This window comes from Acartia tonsa, chromosome 10 (genome assembly GCF_053477335.1).
Source record: "Acartia tonsa isolate MP-2025a chromosome 10, ASM5347733v1, whole genome shotgun sequence".
NCBI classification, from domain to species: Eukaryota; Metazoa; Arthropoda; class Copepoda; order Calanoida; family Acartiidae; genus Acartia; species Acartia tonsa.
In genome coordinates, this window is record NC_137269.1 from 10,525,970 (window position 1) to 10,541,331 (window position 15,362).

General features: G+C 34.6%; 1 protein-coding gene across 1 annotated transcript in view; it reads left to right on the top strand.

The window, feature by feature from the left end:
* The first annotated feature begins 1,691 nt into the window (after positions 1-1,691).
* The window catches only part of LOC145330518 (uncharacterized), a 29,627-nt gene continuing 15,956 nt past the window's right edge, over positions 1,692-15,362 (top strand). Inside the window, exons 1-3 of the mRNA XM_080175146.1 lie at positions 1,692-1,944; positions 2,675-2,842; positions 3,148-3,221. Of these exons, the coding sequence (XP_080031272.1) occupies positions 1,808-1,944; positions 2,675-2,842; positions 3,148-3,221 (379 nt within the window). The 5' untranslated portion in view covers positions 1,692-1,807. The remainder of the gene's footprint in view (positions 1,945-2,674; positions 2,843-3,147; positions 3,222-15,362) is intronic.

The window sequence follows — 15,362 nt, forward strand, 5'->3', positions numbered from 1 at the left end:
TTTAACTCCCTTTTTATCTTAATCTTCCTTCCCCCCAAACTATTTTTGCTCTTCTTTGAGTTGCTAAGTCTACATGCCTGATGGTTCAAATACGGGAAAGTTGCGTAATTTACAAAAAAAATAAAATGCAGCAGCAACCGGATGAAAAATTAGTTTTACCACAAAAACATACGCAAAATTTTCTGCCTTTGGTAACAGGAATATTTTTTTAATGTTTTAGTAACTTAATGAATTGTCCGAAGCACTTTATAGTGCCTATAAAAAATATCGCCATAAAATACAAATGAACAATGATAGGGCGATACACAGACTAAATTACCAATGGCAGGCCAGTATACACTTTAATTGACCAATATGACGTCATTTTTTATAGGCATAGGTATTGTTCTTCCCTCTCTAACTTATAGCAGCAAAGTGTTAAAGATTTTCCAAAATTAGGGTCCGTAACGGCTAGCTAGGGTCCGTAACGGCTAGCTAGTATCATTGATTTAGGTATGTTTTAAGTAATTAAAAGTAATTTTTAGAATACTAACTCCTACTACAACAAGGTATAATTTTTTTCCATCCTTCTTTCTTTTATCCATATCAAATCTTTGCCTTTTTTATCATAGAGTTTTTTAATGGCCTTTCTCGTATTCATTCGAATCCGGTGGATAGGAACCGGTTCTCATTTAAACGAAAAAACTATGTCTAGCAACGTATTATATCCAGCTTTCTACGAATATAAAAATGGTTTTAATCCTATAATTGTACATTCTATATCCGCGGAAAGCAGTTTATAATACGATGCGAGAAATAACTATTATTTCTATTTTATCATTTATTCTATTATATTTTTAAAAAAATTTAATACTTGTTTTCTAAAAAAAATATAAAAAGGAACGGAAGTAGTTTTAACAAGGATGACAACATCAATTTTAGCGAGGATGACAAATTAATTTGACGGACTAGCATCCAACATTTTTTTGAAACAATTTTTTTAATGCATGCAAGCTTATAAATTTTTTACTTTACTTTAAGTGCCCGTAGAGGCTTTTAGGGGCGTAGCGCCTCTAGTATATTACAAGGAGTTATAAAAGAGCATTTATTGATCGAATAAATCTAGAATATAAATTGATATTAGATTTTCTAATATTTATATTTTGACAAAAAATGTAGCCGACTATCTTTATTAGCAGGTGAGAAAATCACATTTCCCCCATAGCGTTGCGGTATGACTGACAGACAAAGTGAATTATAGAGTAACTGTTCCCTTCGTATTATATAAAGACACTAGCGGCTACGCCCCTAGAGGCCTCTAGTGGCACTTTAAATGTTTTTGTTTGTTAAAGTCCCTACGATAATTCTTTATATTACGATATCTCTTTATGTTACTTTGAAGTCTCCCAAATATTAAAAAAAATTCGATTTTTTATCATTTCTCTTGGGAGGGTGGTGGTACTCTCCCCCAAAATAGTTATAAACCTTCACGGGACCCATGAGAATCTACCCTGTTAAGGAGAACCCGATCGGTTCAGCGGTTAGCGAGATCCTTCGGTAACAAACACACAAACATCCTGTTACTTTAGTATAAGGATACAGACCCAAACGTATATAAAAGCGTTACTTATAAAATACAGATGTTTTGTCCTTATTATATCATGATACAGATTTAAATAGCGCAAATATATCCTTTAGTTATCTTATTTAATTAGTTTAAATAACAAGTGTGAATTTTTAACGGATAAAAAAACTGTTTTTCATTGAAATTTTTGCAAAATTTATAACTTTTAATTTATAATCATCTACCCTAATAAAAAGGTACACTATGAAGCTAGGCAGAGTATTATTATGCTTTGGAATTTTTCAATTTGTATTTCAAACTTCTTTATCACAAACAACTACAACCACTACAACAACCACAACTACTACAACAACAACTCCAACAACAAATACTACAACAGGGTCATTTTTAAAGTTTTTTTTTCAGCTTTTCGTAGCTATGATTCTTTGCATAAAGTACGTGTTTGTTTGCCTGTCTTAATGATTAACTTGTGACTTGTAGTACCAACGAATTTACAAGCATTTTTTATTGATGACCAAACTTAAATTTTTTGAAAATTAAATTTGTTTTTCAAAACAGTGACGTGCACAGCAATTTAGGGAAAGAAAAAATAGAAAGGTAGCCTACCCAATTACAATTATAAGGGTGGTGTTGACATCTTCCTACCACTGCTATAAAACACCAACGTATTATCGGATAAATTTTGACAAGGGGAAACGTAATTGATTCATCTTAGCGGCAAATTACAAAATTACATGTTAAAATTTATATTTTGCTTTTATTTTTAATTTCGGTCACATAGTGAGATAGGTATAAATAGTCATACTTCTAGGGGTAAATTATATAGAGTGAAATTTCTTCCCTCGTATAATGTGAATTATATGGCAAAACATATATAATAACTCAGCTATTAATAAATCAAGGATAAAAATAGTATTCGTGATTTTATATCGTCGAAAAGTTTTGTCACTGGTATTAATGGAATTATCATCAATTTTTATTTTAGCTGTAAAAGCAGTTTGAGTTTAACTACTTTTTTTATGTACGATATTTGTGGAGGAGCTATGCTTTGTATAAAAAATGATAAAAATCAAAGGTATTAAAAATTGAGATTTTGAAATGACTATGTAGACCTACAACAACTCCTACAACAACAACAACTCCTGTTACTACAACAACAACCACAACTACAATAAACCCAACCACAACTACAATAAACCCAACCACAACTACAATAAACCCAACCACAACTGCAATAACCCCATATACCACAACCACAAATTCTACTACTGCTACTACAGGAATAAATATTTCTCTTAATGCAAAGCCAGAAATATATATTTCTTGCATGATATCAGACAGTTGTCCGCGACTATGTACATAGTTGTAACTTGTTTTGAGCCTTTTGGGTGATGTTAATTAGTTTGCTGCCTATTAGCTTGTGGAAGGGGGTGTAAATACCCTTCTTAAAATTAGAAAGTCCTTCCTTCTCCTTTTTCACATCTCCTGATGAATCACTGTGAACGTTTTATCAAATGTGTGAAATCGAACAACGCAATTCTGTATGAATTTAAAAGGAATATTTCTTTCTTTCTGTGCTGAAAAGGACAGTCTATAACATCAACAAGTACAACAACAAAATCATCAACCCAATCAAGTAGTAGCTCGTCTAGCCCAGGTTAAATTTCAACTTTACAACTTTAATTATTTGATATATATTTTTATCAACTTCATAAAATTTTATCTTTTTAATCCACTCTTTCTCTTTCTCTCTTTCTGTTACACATTTTATCATTAACTGTATAATCTTTTAGTGAAACATACAAAAAAGTATTTGAGTAATTTATATTACAAAGTTTTAGGAGTAATGTAAAATAACTTTTATATATTGGCTGTTGCCCCTTACCCTGGCCCCTCAAGGCTTACAAAACTGAATTTAATCTTTGATTTAATTTTTCATTTTAATATCCGCAGAAAGCTAAAAAACTATGACAACAATCTGCAATCGGCAACAAAAAATTTTATTTTTGTGGTTCTAGACACATATCTAAAGTATAGATGTATCTAAATACATAGATAACTACTTCCCTCCCTGTTTCAATGACCTTTTTCGTCTGCTAACAAATTATTTCTGCTTCTTGTCTGTATATTCCCGCTACCATTGGTTGATTTTCAAAGACCCAATTGAGATTCGGCACAAGGTCATTGCGCTAGGGAAATAAAGTTATTTAACACTTTCTCCTCCTAATGTTTTAACTATAATTTCGGTGGTTGGCTTTTAAAGTTGCGGCTGCCTAGCCTTGAAAATTTACAAAACATGAAGGTTACAATTTGCATACTCTAAATTGCATCACTTTCTTTTATTTAGTTGCGTAGCTTCTCTATAAGTATACCAGAGTTTGCCTGAACAAACATACTTATGCTCGCATAGTAGGACACCAATTAAGTCAATTAAGACTTGTTGAAAGTTTGTTATTAAAATGTTTATCACAGCGGCTACGCAACTAGAGGTCTCTAACGGAACGTAAAATATTTTCTTTTCAACCTATGTTCAGATTAGCTGTTTACCAAAATATGTAAAATCTTCAGCAAAAAAAAAGGACCAAGGAAATCTTCAGGGAACTAAATGGGGGGGGGGGGGGGGATTTTGTTTTTGGGGCGGTTGGGGGTGTCCCCCCTCCCCAAAAAAAAAATAGTTTAAAACCACCACAGGGCCAGTAGGTATATTTCCTGAAGAGTAGAATCCAATCGGTTCAGTGGTTAATGAGATCTTAAGGGACGGACAGACAGACGGACAGACAGACGGACAGACAGACAGACGGACAGACAGACAGACGGACAGACAGACAGACGGACAGACAGACGGACAGACAGACGGACAGACAGACGGACAGACAGACGGACAGACAGACGGACAGACAGATGGACAGACAGACGGTCAGACAGACATCATTCTACTTTGTATTATAGATAGCAGCCATAATTTACTCATATCATTACGGACAGTCAGACAATATAAATTATAGAGTAGCTTTAAATCTAAAAAAGCATAACTAACTAAAACAATTTTTCGTTTCAAATGAAAGTAATTATTCTTGTTTTGTTTATATTTCAATCTTCTTCTTGCTTTTTAAAAAGTTGGTATCAGGGGATTATATATTTGTTTATACTCAGTTTAGATATAATATACATGCATACTATTATATAATAAATGTTTGAAAAATTAGTAGGATTTAAAAACCAGAATGCTAGAAACAAAGATCATTCATAACATCCAAAATAGCTATTTATCGTATCGGATTATGGACAGCTTTCCGCGGATATAAAAAGAAAAAATTATAAGATTAAAACCAGGTTTGTTATGAAAACCAGTTAATGATTTATATAAATATTTGTTAAAAATTCTATAAATACGATGCTATACATGATTTTTTATTGAGAACCGGTTCTGATCCAGTGGCCAATGCGGGAAAATAAAATTATCAATTAGAATTTCATACAAACAAAAATGTTATAAACCTTGACTCGGTCCATTTCTTGACTGTAAAAGAGAACCATATTTGTGTAGTATTTAGTGAGATCTGTTACTCAAGGGTAGGTCCTAATTCCCTAACATGTGAGTATGATTTCCCTTGGCTGATCCATATGGAGTGACTTTACCCCTGTGAAAGTGAAGGTATACCCCCAGGGCCCAGGGGACACATTTACTTTCAAACCACCACATCCACACACACTCTGTTGTATTCACACAGATGCCACACACATACACATACAGACACCCACAAACATACACAAACACACAAAACACCCACGAACATATACATAGACACCCAAAAACACAGACACACAGACACCCACAAACATACAGACACCCACAAACATACACACACACAGACACTCACTAACATACACACAAAAAGACACCCACAAACATACACAGAAAGACACTCAAAAAAAACACACACACAAACAGACACCAACAATCATACACCTACAAACTTACACACACTGACATAAACATGCACACATACACTAACAAATACACACACACACCAACAAACATTCACACAAATTAAAACACCCACAAAAATACACAGAAAGACTCCCACAACCATATGCAAAAGCAGATATCCACTCAAAGACACCCACAAATATACAGAAAATCATACATACACACCCACACACAGACACCCACAAACATACACACACAAACAGACACCCACAAACATATAATCAACAGACACCTACAAACATACACACACCCAGACACCCACAAACATATACCCAAATACACCCACAAACATACACAAACAGACACCCAAAAAAATACACACATTTGCACCCAAAAACATAGACACACCAACACCCACAAAAATACACACACACAGACACTCACTAACATACACACACATAGACACCCACAAACATACACACACAAAAAACACCCACAAAAATACACAGAAAGACACCCATAAACATACACACACAGACACCAACAAACATACAAACACACAGACACTCACTAACATACACACACACATACATCCACAAACATACACTCAAAGTCACAAACAAACATATACACACATACACCCACAAATAGACAAACACACATACACATGTTCACCCACAAACATATTTACACACAGACACCCATTAACATATACACACAGACACCCACAAACATACACACACACAGACAGCCAAAACATACACACATATACACCCACAAATAGACACACACAGATACCACAAACATACACTCAAAGAACCCACAAACATATACAGAGAACTACACTAGCTCAACTCTGTCAAATGTTTTGCTGTGATTACATCAACATAAAAAATAGAAAAGTCTTATTTCTCATTCTCAAAATAGTTTTAGCTGAAAAAGCCAAAGCATTTATCAAAAGGGATCTTTTAGGTTTAATTTCATTATATACAAAACCTTTATTTATATTTTATATGTAAAGAAGATTTAATGACTTATTCTAGTTAAAGAGTAGCTTTGCTAACAAAGCTGTAATAAAATTGAAATAATCAATTTTAACTCCATTTCGTAAAAAGTATTTTTTAACACACAAGATGGATAAACACCATCAAGAACTAGATTGATGTACCTTTTAAAAAGGATTTTTGTAATTTAATTTCTCCAACTTTCAAGGAAGCAAATATTGTGATATCCATTATCCAACTTATTCATAACAATAACAACATTTCTTTTATAGTATGGCATAAACCGATTAATATCCGCTGGAATAGAACCAGTTCTCAGCCATAATGAAAAATCATGTGTTTCAACGAATATTAAAATATCATAAGTACTTGTTTACACTTTGTTGTAGTTGTATACTTTATTTTTATCTGGGGACGATCAACATAAAATATTCAGCAGATAAGGAAGGCCATAAATATGCCTATATCATAATACTGTGTCAAAATATACTATATCATAACTGTATCATTCATCCATTTCCTCAAATCATAATTGTTTTTTTTTTCGGTTGAGGTTCGCTAATCAGGTTTATAGAGTGAGACTAATGCTCTTCGGGGTTGGAGCTCCCCTCCCCCCACCACTCTATGCTATGGGGCTATTTTTTGAATACTTTGAAAATAAGTGATTCTACCGACACAGTTTGGATAATTGAAATGTGATAATGCATATATTATCGTTATCGAAAGTAATGTTTGTCTGTCTGATAACTGCTGTTACAGTTTATCTTTTCTTTGGTCCAGGGAAGGTTTATAACTATTTTGGTAGAGTACCTTCACTCTACAGACAAAAGCTAAAAAAATAAAGTTGACAGTGGAGGGTTCATTTATGCCTCTTCTTTCCTCAAGTGCCTCTAGGGGCGTAACCGCTAGCCCTATAATTTATATTCTTGTCTGTAGCTTAAGATTATGTTATCTATTGAACAGACATCCATTTCAGTAAAGTTAATTTGTGTTTTGAGCGAAAAAGGATAAAGAATTTGATTAAGTTTTTTTTCTGCACCTTTAAAAACATATACTGGATTTACATTGATTTTAGATGGTAAGACAAAATCTTGGGAAGGGGCGCTTAAAATACCCCTTTTCCCCGAATAAAGTTAAGTGTAAAATGTATAAAGTACATATATGAACTATTCAAAACATTCACACTTTAAACTTTTAATTCAACATTTGAACAGGTTTCTAAATTCACTTGACATACAATAAACTTTTATCATACTCAATACACATTGTTAAAATATACAGGGACGTAGGTAACACAAATTTTTACGAGGGAAGTAATTTACAAAATATGATGATTTGCACAGATAATCTATAATAGGGCAATGCTGTATACATGTCGGACCCAGGCCAGAGCCATTTAAATCATAAAACTAAACCTTTGATTGCAAAAAACTTTTTGTGTAGGCTTTAACTGTGCACAATATTTATTGAGGGAGGAGTGTAATGCACCCCTGACTTCCATCATAAAGAATGTATTATCAGTAACAAATAACTAAATCAAATAAAACAAGGATGACAACATCCATAAAAGCGAAGCTCTGAAACGGTATGACAGACGAACACCTCCCCCCCAAGCCCACAAAAAAATATCATTTAAGAAATAAGTCACTTATGGGATATACCTTATTCCTGAGAATGTATGCTCAAATTTAATTCAACTTTATCAAGTACTTTTCGCGAAATAAAATTTATATTATAAAAAGGACACGAACAACAAATATAAAACTTTCTTAAAATTATACAAACAAAAATTTGCATGATTTTTTTAGTAGCAAAGTTTCTCTGTATGCCCGTCTGTCCATAACCATATTGAGGAAATATTATATTTTGCTATTTGATTTTTTTGTGAAGGACCCCATGAGTATCCAGCATAAAACCTACTTGATCCGTGAATCTGCCAGTCACACAATATGGGAAATTTATAAATTGTTGAAATGTAAAGATTTGGTGATTCTTTTTTACATTTATCGTACGCTTATTTGTTTTTCCTTCCCCCCCATAGTTTTTTTATGACCACTGAACATGTGGTCTATAACTTATTTTGTCCGTTTTAACATCCATGTTATTTTTCTTTTGTCTTATTGTTGATTCATTAAATCTCTTTAAATATCTACTTTTATTGTATTTAAAAAAACAAACAAGGATGACAACATCCATAAAAGCGAAGCTCTGAAATGGAAGGACAAAGAAACATTAACACCTGAAGAGTATCAGAACTGAGCTGGATCTTTAAAAGCGTAGCCGTGGCCGTAGTCGTGGTCAGAGTTACAGCCACCAACCTAATAGCGATCTTTAAATCATATTAACCACGCGTAATCGTGGCCACAAAAAAAAATGCGATCTTTAAATCATATTGACAACGCGTAGTTGTAATCGTAGCGTGGTTAACCACGCTAAAAGTGACCACAGTCCGTTGGTGTGGCTAAAGCGTTGCTAAAGCCACGAAGACAGCTGCTTTTGATAATTTTAACGTAAAACTATTGAAAACGTAAATTATAATTGTTAAATGAATGTATGAATAATTGTACGGGCATGGAATATTTTATTTAAAAACTATCATAAAAATATTTTAATTGTGGTTTTTATAAATAATAAAATAAAAGTAAATTATAAAAGTTAGGATGTAGTTTATTTATATGATGTATAAAATAACGTACAGGCATGGAATGATTTGTTAATATTGAACCGTCACGTATGGGTATTGGGTAATACTAATAAAGTATGTTGCCTGTGTTACATAAAGAGACAGTTTTTAGGAAATTAATATGATAAAACTATAAATATACTTAAATTAAATTAAATTCTTTTGGGGATTTATTACTGCAATATTATTGATAAGGTTGGAATATGATTACATTTTTTAAATTTTAGTAATTGAATGTATTTTTTTATTTATTTTGAATTTATTGGACTCTCCCTTTGTCTTGTGTGTAGTGGCTGTCTGTCCAGCCGTGCTGGGCAATTGGCCGGGCGTGCAATGTCGTGCTGTGCCGTTCCCCGGCACGATATAGGCCATACCAGCCGTAGTACCAACTACATTGGCTCATGCCCTTAATAATATGTAAATATTACAAACATTTAAAATGTGTTATTAAAATAGTAATTTTGTATAAAATATAATTTCATTTCTTTGATGAAAATAATTTATTTTTAGGTGGGCCATAAAAGATTTTAGATATCCATAATTCTAGGATAGCCGGCATTGCATTTCTGTAAAATCATTTAAAAATCCATGTTTTATTAGCAGCACTGTGGCGACGACTACGGCTACAGCTACAACCACAGCTACGCCTACGACAACGACTACAACTACAACTACAGCCATGACTACGGCCACGGCTACAGCCACGCCAACGGCTACACATTTAAAGATCCAGCTCAATAAAAATAATATTAATGTATATGTCTATACAAAATTGTAAGTAAATTTGTTGCAAAACTGATTAAATACATGTTACTGTTTAATTTAAGGACATACTGACGTTTTTAGGACTTGATTATAGAGATGCTTCGCTTATAACACTTTACCTTGTTGTAATAAGAATCAGTATTAAAAAAATCTGATGAATAGGATAATTTTAACATTCAAAAATTTGCTTTCTAAGTCTTACCTATTTGTTATAGGAATCAGCATGCAAAGTTTGAAATCGATAGGACAATTCTAACCTTTTAAAATTAACAAAAAGAGCTAACTTTAACGGACGGACTTACGTACGGACCGACCCTAATTAATATTATAGAAAAGCTTCGCTTTAAAAAATAATAAAGGCACATAGTTACAAATATACATTAAGTAAGCTGGTAAGTTTTTGATAAAAATGTGAATCAAATGTTTTTCTTAAGTCCAACATACAAAATAACAAAAGGCGAAGATAATTTTAAAAGAAGATAGGAACAAAATTAAAGAAAAGTTTAAAAAAACAACAAGAGAAATTTTTAAAAAGTTAAGCTGCAGGCAGACGGATTTACATCGTTCTACTTTGTTTCTTAGATGATTTTGTAATTTATTTGTATATTTTTTCAGTATTTTTGTCCTTATTTTAAACATGGACAATTTTTCTTTACAAAAATAATCATTTGGGAGAGAAAGGATATAGCAACGCACAAAGATCTCAGAAAATTCCTCTCCCCCCCTTAATAATATTGCATGGGGAATTATCCCCCATCCCTAATATTTTTGAGAAGGTCATAAATTTACAGAGATTTCAGAGTTTCAATAGCCTAAGGCACAGGAGCCTAGGACCCCCGTCCAACGATTTTTTCTTTGTTATAATGATGAACAACCCTTAGGATACCTTAACTTATATTGAGAATAGTGACAATTTACGGCTTTTGTAAGGCAAAGGTTTTAATTTCATGTTTACGGTTTTTATATTACATTTTTCTAAACAAGAATCAAAACCCCCCCCTCCCCCCCTCCCTAATATATCTTTATGTTGTGCCCCCCTTTCCAAATGTGCAATATAGTTAATGATAACAAATAGAACCACCGAGACAAATATCTTTACCTTACAGCAAGAACAAAATAAGCTGTTTCTACCAAACTGTTCAAATATAATATAGCAATTGGAATTTTTATTTTGCTTTCTGTTGTTGTTTCTGTCGTCGTTTGGGAATTTTTATTCCTCGGGTGACTTCTCTCAGGGTATTGTTGTACCCTCTCCATAAAAATAGATGAGAACCTTACCCGAATATATTTGAATGAAGATTTCTTAAAGGGAGAACATAAACAGTTAGCTAATTGTTTTCGTTAACACAGACAAATCTCCTACCTATTTAATACATGATAGGATATCATTAATATATTCAACAAAATATTTGCTGTTAGGATTTCCATATATACTCCATAATAAATGTATGAAGTATAGATGTATAACCCAGATAAGTATCTGGTTCCAGATGTGGGAACCATTTTTGTTTACTTGCGAATTGCTTTCTGCTCTTTTATAACGATTTGGCTGTGTTAATATTTATGACGCTTTTGATTGATATTCAAAGACCCAATTGAAAGTCGGGATGGGAGACCAGTTACGTGCACGCCGTCCATCCTGCACCGTGCATCAATGATCCTAGGAGCTACACCAGAAGAGTCCTACTGTGCTGGAAAGGTCCTAGGGTAGATGCCAGACTGAATTCTGGTCACTTCCCCCAGTTCAGGGGGTTTGGGTGGGGCTAACAATCCTTCCCTAGAAAAAACCTGCTCATGTTCAATCTGCACAAAGTAAAGACCAATTTAACTTTGGGCTCGGGAACGAAGTAGAGGTTGGAAACAACAATATGATGTTTGGCTGGGAAACCGTTAAAGGACCAGTCAGGCGGATGATTCTGAATTCCCGCAGACCAGCAAAAATTTGCACCTGGAATGTTCGGACAATGTTTCAGTCAGGCCAGACAGAAAACATTTGCCGAGAAATGCTTAAAGCCAAGGTTGATATCCTGGCTATCACCGAATCAAGGTGGACAAATAATGGAGAGTTTAAACATCATTCTGGCTTGAAAATACTTTACTCAGGCCATATGAATGAGGATCTAGGACATAACCAAGGGGTGGCTCTTATGCTGACCAAGCAAGCAGAGCAGGCCATGATCAGTTGGCAACCCCATGGTCCAAGAATCATGGAGGCTTACTTCAAATCCTCAGATAAAAACATCAATCTGAGAATAATAGTAGCATATGCTCCTACAGAACAAGCAGATACAGAGGTCAAAAACGAATTTTATGACCAGCTTGACTCTGTATTTAAGAATGGTCATAAAGAAAAGGACCTGACCATGCTCCTAGGAGATTTCAATGCTCAAGTGGGAAGTAATAATGAGAATTTAGAAGAAGTCATGGGCAGATATGGCCTAGGCTTAAGTAATGGCAAGGAAAATGACAACGGTGATAGACTTGTAAGTTTCTGTACTGAAAACAAACTTGTCATTGGTGGAACCATCTTTAAACACAAGAAGATTCATACTGCCACCTGGAGATCACCAGATCAAAGAACCTTTAATCAGATAGATCACATCTGTATATCTAGACGTTTTAAAGGTTCTCTCCTTGATGTCAGGGTTGAAAGAGGACCTGATGTTAATTCAGACCATTATCTTCTATCTTCTAAAGTTCGGCTTAGATTTAAAAAGCAGGACACAAAGCCTAACCCCAGGAAAAAGTATAATTTAACAACCCTTCAAAACTCTGAAAAGCTACAAGAGTTTAAGCTCACTCTAAAAAACAGATTTGAGTTGTTGACTCTTCAAGAGGATGATGGAGTTGAAGATATTTGGCAAGGTATCAAAAAAGTTTATAATGATACTAGCCAAGAAAAATTAGGTTTCAAAAAGGCTAACCAAAAGCCGTGGATCACTCAAAGATCCATTGATCTCATGGATCAAAGAAGAGAGGTCAGACAAAAGACACTCTCCAGAAACTCTCCAGAAGATAAAGACCTGTATAAGATGCTCAGCAGGGAAATCCAAAGAAGTGTCAGAATTGACAAAAAACAACACTTGGAAAACCTTGCTATGCAAGCAGAAAATGCTGCTAATCAAAATAGAATGAAAGATGTCTATGAGATTACTAAGAGCATTGCAGGTAAAGTACACAAATCAGGATCACACATCAGGGACAAGGATGGTTCACTCCTTAAAACTGATGAAGATATTCTAAATAGATGGGCAGAGCACTTCACTGAACTGCTGAATCTTCCAGTTCCAGAGGAAGAAACTGAGATTCCACCCTCAGATGCACTTGACATTGACTGTCGAGCGTCAAATCTATTGGAAATCAAGGAGGCCATTAAAAGTTTGAAAAATAACAAGGCCGCTGGACCTGATAACATCCCAGCTGAGGTCATAAAAGCAGACCTAGATACATCTGCTGAGGCATTCCTACCTCTGATCACAAAGATATGGAATGATGAGTTATGCCCAGAGGACTGGAAGAATGGACATATCTCAATACTAGCCAAAAAAGGAGACTTGACCCAATGTGGAAACTACAGAGGGATAATGGTCCTTTCAGTACCTGGCCGTATCCTTAGTAAGATTCTTCTTAATAGAATAAAGAAGAAGGTTAATGAAAAGCTAAGACCTAATCAGGCTGGATTTAGACCAAACCGTTCCACTATTGATCAGATAACCTCTCTAAGAATCATCATAGAGCAATCCAAGGAATGGAACTCTGAGCTTTTTGTAAACTTCATTGACTACAAAAAAGCATTTGATTCTTTAGACAGAAGATCTCTCTGGAAAATCTGCCGACACTATGGCATTCCAGAAAAGATAATCAATATCATTAAAGCTATCTATCATAAAGGAGGTGGAAATGTAATGTATAAAGGTAAACTATCAACCTTTTTTGAGATCGTAACAGGCGTCAGACAAGGATGCCTTCTTTCTCCCTTTCTTTTCCTCCTTGCCATTGACTGGATCATGAAGAACCGTGAAAGCAATGATGGCATTCGCTGGGAGCTATTTGGCAATCCCAAATATTTAGGAGATCTGGACTTTGCTGATGATATCGCTTTGTTAACAAGCAATAGAAGTCAAATGCAAAGAAGGACTAACAGGATAGCTGAAACCTCCAAGAAAATTGGACTAGAAATAAATGTTCCCAAAACCAAAATACTCAGATTAAATGCAAAGTCCCAAGAACCAATTACTATTGGAGACCAGATTCTTGAGGATGTAGATTGTTTTGAGTATCTTGGAAGTAAAATTGATGAAGATGGAGGCACTTTAACAGATGTTAAAGCTAGAATTAACAAATCTAGGACAGCCTTTGCCAGCCTGAACAAAATTTGGAATTCCAACAACATCTCCATAAAGACCAAGTTAAGACTGTTCAAATCAAATGTTCTCTCTGTTTTGCTGTATGGGGCTGAAACTTGGTTCCTAAACACAGCAGTGGTCTCCAAGCTACAGACATATGTCAATAAATGTCTAAGGAGAATCCACAAGATCTTTTGGCCAAATAAGATCACAAATGCTGAGCTTCTAGAGCGCAGTGATATGTCAGACATTAAACTGACAATAAAACAGAGAAAATGGAGATGGCTGGGGCACACTCTAAGGAAAGGGCATGATGATTTAACCAATCAAGCCTTGACTTGGAACCCCCACGTAGGAAAGAGGAAACCAGGTAGACCAAAAACAACCTGGAGGAGGGAACTCTTAAGTGAACTGAAAGAAAAGAAAATTCCATCTTTCAGCAATGCCTCAAAACGTGCCCAAAAAAAGGAAGATTGGAGAACCATTGTGCATGGCCTACGTTCTGCCGAGAACTAAAAGGCAATGATGATGATAGGGTCCTCTCCCCGTAAACATACATTTACTTCATCCCTGTCCCTTCTATAGTTTTACTTTATTTACTAGATTTTTACTAGATTTTTAGATGATTTGTAAAAACACTGAAAATAAAAGAAAATAAAGTTCTCAGTTCGAGGGGGAGAGGAAAATAACATGAAAATCCTTTTATTTTACACATCATTCCTTACAATTTCATTTTAGTCTAGGAGAAATTTAACAACATTTTAGGGTAATTTTCCTATATTCTGTCAAATTTTCAATGGAAGATGATTAAAGTCCCTCAACAGATTAAGACGTCATACGATAGAATAGCCAATGAGAGGCCAGTATACACTGTAATTGACCAATGGTAACATTTATGCTGGCTGGAGCCGTTTTTAACAAAAATTACGGCTCCGGCTCCAGCAAAATATGGCGGCTCCACAGCTCCCGGCTCCGGCTCTGCAACACTGCCTTGAACATTTTACTGTGAACTGCACCAGATCCAAATATTCTGTTGAATAATTCCGTCCATAATTTATGACTCATTTCT